Here is a 6,427-nt window from a genome sequence, read left to right as displayed (position 1 = left end):
GGAAACCGATAACATCATTTTTAAAAGACGTCTTCACCAAGGAGCTCCAGTGGATTTGTATTCACCACTTGATAAAAAAACATTGTGTGTCACTTCTACCTGGCCATTTCTTCCCGCTGTTTTAAAAAGTCTGTACTACGATTGAATGAAATGTTCACTGAAAAAGAACATGATATATGGGCTAGTCAGATAGTATAGTAAAAAATAATAATGGGGTGGTGGGTTGGGGGGTAGAAAACGTATTTATACAATGACAGAGCTGAAGCAATTGTACTACTGAACTGCTAGCCTCAGCCCCTCGCACCCTCCCCCAGAGAGCAGCTCCTATTGGCTGGCCTCCGTGATGACGTCCGGCCTCCAATCTCGTATAAAATAAAGCACTCTCTGGCTTAGCCTTCAGAAGCCTGATTCGAGATAACAACTTCAACTGCTGGGATTTTAAAGCAGAGTCTTATTTGCTGTCACAATGTGCAGAGGACTGGATGCGCTGCCAGCTGCTTGCTTGGAAAGGTAGGCTATTTACATTTTATTTGTTTAGATTTTCTAACACAACGCAGAATGGCTTGTGCTCTCTTTTTTCTTGTGGCTGTCAGAGCTGCCATGCTGTGCACTTGTACTGTATACACTACGGGGCTGCTTTGCTTCATTTCATACTGCCTGATTTTCTGTTTAGCAAATGTGGGAAACAATTTTTAGATTGAAGTGAAAAGATTTGTTAGCAATACATTTTTAAATAAGGAAGGAAAACTTAAACAAACAGCTGAATAGACAAAGAGTTTGGTATAAAAAAGAGCCAAATCCTTTCAGACAGACATACAGCAGAAGCAACAGGCTTTAGTTGTTGGAGCCCCTGGTCAAAGTGGCAAAGAGACAACATTATTATTATTATCAATGGTTTGATTATTATTATTATTATTATTATTATTAGTAGTAGTAGTATTTGTATTAATAGTAGTAGTAGCAGTAGTAGTAGTAGTAGTAATAGTTGTAGTAGTATATAAGTAAAGCTGTGTTATAGTTTCCTTTATAATTTACCATTAAATTAATGGATCATGGTCTGAAAACATCCATTTAAAACAACGACCATTAATGAAATAAGTTTCTAATTTCTTTATTTTAATGTACTTACATCTGCTTCAAATATAATGAGGGCTTATCTCCAAAACCTACTAAATTTCTTTAATTTCCCTTCTTTAAATAAGTGTGCTGTCAGGGTGAATATTAATAGATTTGCTCTACACAGTTATAATTTTTTGCCGTTCATGTCCTTTCTATATTAAAAATTAAGCAGGACGCACATATTTCAAGGAAAAGTGTTTCCCACACCACATATATTTTGGTGTGTTTAGCCATGTAGAGCTCATCCTTTACAACTCGAACTAGTCAGATTTATAAATTCAGCTCTTTTCCATCTGCAGAAGTTGGTAAAGTGTATAAATACCTTAATTTAGAGGATTTTTTAGACTTTTGGTGCAGTTAGCTAGTGAATTATATATTAAAAGATCTGTTTCATTGTTAAGTTAAGGGTCCTGGACACAAACGCTGGAGCCATTCTGGCACAGGTCCACAGTCCAATGCCAGAAACCCTCACTTATTGACATGAGGCTAATGTAGAGTCACTAAGTCGTTCTAAGCTAAATAAAAAATAACCATTGGGCGTTTTATTTTTTTCTTTCTTAGAGCCAAAGAACTGAAGACACGACTGAGCATTCTTCTTCAGAAATCTGAAGCTTTTGGTAGTCCAACCCAATCAAGCAAATCTGAAAAATCCAGGTGAAGTTTGAAACATTCTGTGTTCTTTTTTTAAAAAGTGTAAAATCTGGAAATACTAATAAAAAATTTGAATGAGAATTGTGGAGACCCTGAGGTGATGGGTTCAAAGCCCACTGTGTGACCTTGAGCAAGTCACTTCACCGGCCTGTGCTCCAATTGGGAAAACAAAAGAAATTGAAGCAATTGTATCTCTTAAATGTTGCAAGTCTCCTTGGATAAAGCCAAAAGATAAATAACTCAATAATAAAATGTCTGAATTTTTTTTTTTTTTTTTTTTGGTGTGGCTTGATAAACTGAATGTCAGCTCTTTTTTTTTGTAATATGTATTTTGTTCTTATGACGTATGTAATAGTAAAATATTGCCAGACGGTATATACAAGCTCATCCCAGGACCTTTCACTAGTGTTTTATAAAACCATAAAAACAGTAGGACAGTCAACAAATAAAACATTGGTCATGGAAATGAACTCTCCCAAACTACAGCTTGCTAAACATTTATTATTTTTTTTAGGCCAACCCCAGAGGAAGCAATGAAGTGGAGGGAGACTTTTGACAAACTCCTGGCCAGTAAACGTAAGTCGGACATTTTTATTATTCTGAAAATATGAATCAATGCCAATTGGAATACGGGAGCTGACGTGGCGGCCAGTGCCTATCTGATCTAACTGTGGCCTGTCCTCCCCTTTTGCCAAGTTATTAATTTTAAACAGGCCAAGTAACTATAACAACAGTTAGATTTATTGTAAGCCACTCGGATCGCCTCCAATGAACGGTTTTAAAGCCCAAAACAGCGGCATGCAGTAGAACATCTCCTTACAGGTTATTACTGCTCATGGTGATCAGCAGAACTGTGAAATGTTGGTGACAAGCAGCATCTGTTGGCACTAACAAGGGTGTTTGGAGCCAAGCCAAAGAAGGAAGGGACACCTCAAAGGACCGTTTACTAGAAAGGGGCACCTTGGGTTAACTGGCAATTCTTCACAAGGGATGTGTGAGGGAGCCGTCAAAAATTGTCCTCCCCTCCAATGATCTATTTCTGAATTGCATTTAATGCTGCTAGTGCATCTAAATTGGATAAGCAGGTTCAAAAAATGTTTGATAAACAGTCCATTCCCAATGCCAACCTAAAGCCTCAAATGTTAGCACTTGATACCCGTACTCTTGTCATACTGCAACGGGACTTATTTGTTGTCTTTCTTTTCTTTTAAACAGATGGTGTGGCTGCTTTCAGAGTCTTTCTGAGGTCAGAATTCAGTGAAGAAAATCTTGACTTTTGGCTGGCCTGTGAAGAATATAAGAATATCAAGCCATCTTCAAAGCTGGCATCCAGAGCTATGAAAATCTTTGAGGACTTTATTGACAATGAAGCACCAAAAGAGGTAAGCAGAAATAAGTCACCTATAGGATGACAATGTCACTTTCATTTTGTTACATTTTCTAGTATACAACCACATTATATGTGTGTGGATGGAGGCAATTAGTAGAGTAGCCCTTGGACTGTTTAAATGTACCACCACAGATAGCTGTTATCAGCTTTAGGTGACCCAAATGCCCAATGCTGCCCTCTGCTGGATTTGCATTGGACTTGTAAATCACATGCCAGCCTATTCAGTCACGCCCAGCTGCTCACTGGGTGACTCCTTGTAGTTATAGTTACACTTTTCAGAACTCTGTTTTTTAATAATGTTTATTAATGATAATAATAATAATGATGATAATTATATTATGATATACACTTCTTTGGGATGGTGTTCACTATGCAAAGGTGTAATATAAAAGATTGTATAAAGTTATTATTTCTTTGTCGAGAACTAAAATGTTCCAATTGATATATAAATTCTCAGCAGTACAAACTGACTTTAGAAAATAAATTTATGAAAAGTTAATTAATACGAGGGATGTTCAAAAAGTTTCCATACTTTTATATTTTCGTTGGAAATGGTGAAGTTGGTAAGAGTAGTAATTGGGCATTAAAAAGTTGGTACAACGCTGGGAAAATTGCATCGCAAACAAAGGTGACTTTGTAGAAAAGAGATGTAATTTGTTTTTGAAATTCTTAATAAATAGGATTACGAAAAAGTGCAGAAACTTTTTGAACGTCCCTCGTATAAAATAACAGTCTTAAACCACTTTTCACATTACTTTAGGCTTTAAAATTGTGAACAGAGCAATGCTGATAGTAGTAATAATAATAATAATAATAATAATAATTCTGTGAAGGAATGGCGCCCTGCCCAGGGTTTGTTCCTGCCTTGTGCCTAATGGTTTATTCAGTAGGCTCCAGCTTCCTCATGACCTTTTGTTTCTCATCACTTTTTTTGTGCTATTGAGTGTAGGTGCTAATAACATTTTAAGTCCATTTAAGACCCGGTGGGGGTGGTCCCCCCCTTGGAGATTAACACCCAATGGGAGAGCTGGGAGGGCAGAGGGGGAATCCCCTTGCTGTTTCAAGGGCAGCAAAACAATAAAACCAAACCGTCGCACTGTGGGGGGTAACCTCTTGTCGTTTTGAGCGGTATGATTCAATAGAACATGATCATCAAGCTGTACGCCTTCAAGAATCGATTTAATAACAACTAATGAATGCGTACGGGGGTTCCCAGTTGGGGGGATGAGTGTGGTTAGAAACAATTGAATATTGAAGAGCAGGGACGAGGGTCCCCATTGGTGATAAAATCGCAAGTAGAAATGGGATATGATTATTATTACGTTTAGTGCAAAAGGAACTGGGGGTGAGGGTGGAGGAAGCGTGAACTAGTCAGTCACCCAAATGGTTATTTGTTTTCTTTAGCTTGTGATTCAAAGTTTGACTCATGGCTCACGAGTTGAGAAACATTGCCTGGAGAACAATGTTTAGAAAAGGGATGAATGAATGAATGAATGAATGGATAATGACAGTACTCCTAAAGATAATAATAGGGCAGCATGGTGGTGTAATGGATGTGTTACTGCCTTGCAGTAAGTGGGCCGAGTGCACCCTGTGTGGAGTTTGCATGCTCGCCCTGCGTCCATGTAGGTTATCTCTGGGTGTTTCAGTGTAATCTCCAGTAGTCCAAAGACATGCATAGCTTGGGTGCTAAATTGGCGGTGTAGATCTTCTATTCTGCTTTACATGCTGAACGCCATCCCTGTGGTTGTTTTAGTATTTCTGATGTTGCATATGAGATATGAGGTCTGCCATGAAATCAGTAAGACTGGTTTTAAACTTCAAGGAAGAAACTGTAACTGATGTAGTGAGAGAATTAGCAGAAGACTTTTTTCCCATAATGCCCCATAATGGTGTAATAAGAGTATAATTCTTCAACATTGGTCTCATTAACTTCACGACAGACCTTATGTATATGTAATATGTGTATGTACAGTATACAAATATATTTGCCAGACTTATTATAAAATATTAGCCTTTATATTTGCAAATATACTCATATTATACAATAATTGATTCCTTTTTTGAATGACAAGTCCTAGTCCAAACTGAATTAGACTTTGAATATATACAGACTCAAACTCTTAACTGTTAGGACACAAAATGGAATACACTTTACAATGTTCAGACATACATGTGAAGTGAGGGATTGAGCCTGTGACCTTGTCTTCTGTACCCAACTATGGTCCATGCTGCTTTGACTCTTTACTCATCCATTCCATCATTTTCTTTTATAGGTCAATATCGATCATGAAACAAGAGCGATCACAAGGGCCAATCTTCAGGTGCCATCGCATTCCTGCTTTGATTTGGCTCAGAGCAAAATCTACACCTTGATGGAGAAGGACTCCTATCCCCGATTCCTCCGCTCTCCTGCCTACCAAGAGCTGGTTAAGAAAACTGCACATGGCACCATTCAGCTGCAAACGTCCTGCAAGAAATCCCATACTTGAAATAAAAACGAAAAAAACAATAACTGTTTGGATTCCAGTCTTGAAAAATGAAGTAATAAAAAAGAACATTATCAAATAACGAGGCAATCACGAAGCGGAGCACAGCAGAATGGCAAAGTGTCAGGAGCAGAAGAGACAAGGCCGGAGTCAGGCTTGATGTGGAAGTGCGTCTGTCCAGGCCATGGGCTAGCGCCATTCATCTTACGGCAATGTTTTTATGGCTGAGGCTGTTAAAGAGAGAAAGAAAGATGTTTGCTTTTCCTCAATGACATATAAACTTGTGACTTTTCATTGAGGAATATTAAGTGGAGGAAAATAAAAGAAAGTTGGGTGCCTTAAGATAAAATATACTGTTTTGTGTTGGGATGTCAGAACTCGCGGTGCCAACCAACATTTTTGTAACTGTGTTTCTTGCTGTAATAATGTGTACTATTTATCTGCATAACTTATTGTAATTTATTCTATTTAAATTATTACAAGATATTTATTTATCAGTATTTTCACTAAGTGTAAGTAAACCTCCTTGAATGTGAAATTTGAAATAAAGTGTTTTTATTATTTTTTGCTAAATGTTTGTCACTCCTTGTCATGCTGTGCTCATATCCCTAGTGGTGAAAACCTTAACGCCTGTGCTGATCCACAATGAACAGGCTCATCGCAAATGGCTCCATTTTCTCTTTGTCTCCATCTTGCCATCCCTCTCAACACTTTGCCCAAATTATTCAGATCTAGTCAGACATTGCATTTATATAGTACTTCTCAAGACACTCAAAGT

At 37.8% G+C, this 6,427-nt stretch overlaps 1 protein-coding gene across 1 annotated transcript; it reads left to right on the top strand.

The window, feature by feature from the left end:
- Positions 1 to 384: 384 nt before the first annotated feature.
- LOC114658896 (regulator of G-protein signaling 16-like) lies at positions 385 to 6,222 on the top strand. Its single transcript, XM_028811006.2, has 5 exons — positions 385 to 510; positions 1,681 to 1,773; positions 2,285 to 2,346; positions 2,986 to 3,152; positions 5,437 to 6,222. Exons 1-5 carry the CDS (start codon positions 467 to 469, stop codon positions 5,650 to 5,652), a joined length of 582 nt encoding a protein of 193 aa, XP_028666839.1. The 5' UTR covers positions 385 to 466; the 3' UTR covers positions 5,653 to 6,222.
- The last annotated feature ends 205 nt before the right edge of the window (positions 6,223 to 6,427 follow it).

The sequence above is a fragment of the Erpetoichthys calabaricus genome, chromosome 10 (assembly GCF_900747795.2).
Source record: "Erpetoichthys calabaricus chromosome 10, fErpCal1.3, whole genome shotgun sequence".
NCBI classification, from domain to species: Eukaryota; Metazoa; Chordata; class Cladistia; order Polypteriformes; family Polypteridae; genus Erpetoichthys; species Erpetoichthys calabaricus.
The sequence above is the reverse complement of the archived record's forward strand: the minus strand, read 5'-3'. Positions and strand labels throughout refer to the sequence as shown.

Coding starts and splice junctions, on each gene's coding strand:
- LOC114658896 (XM_028811006.2), top strand. CDS start 467: ATGTGCAGAGGACTGGATGCGCTGCCAGCTGCTTGCTTGGAAAG. Junction 511..1,680: donor CCAGCTGCTTGCTTGGAAAG/GTAGGCTATTTA, acceptor TTTCTTTCTTAG/AGCCAAAGAACTGAAGACAC. Junction 1,774..2,284: donor AGCAAATCTGAAAAATCCAG/GTGAAGTTTGAA, acceptor TATTTTTTTTAG/GCCAACCCCAGAGGAAGCAA.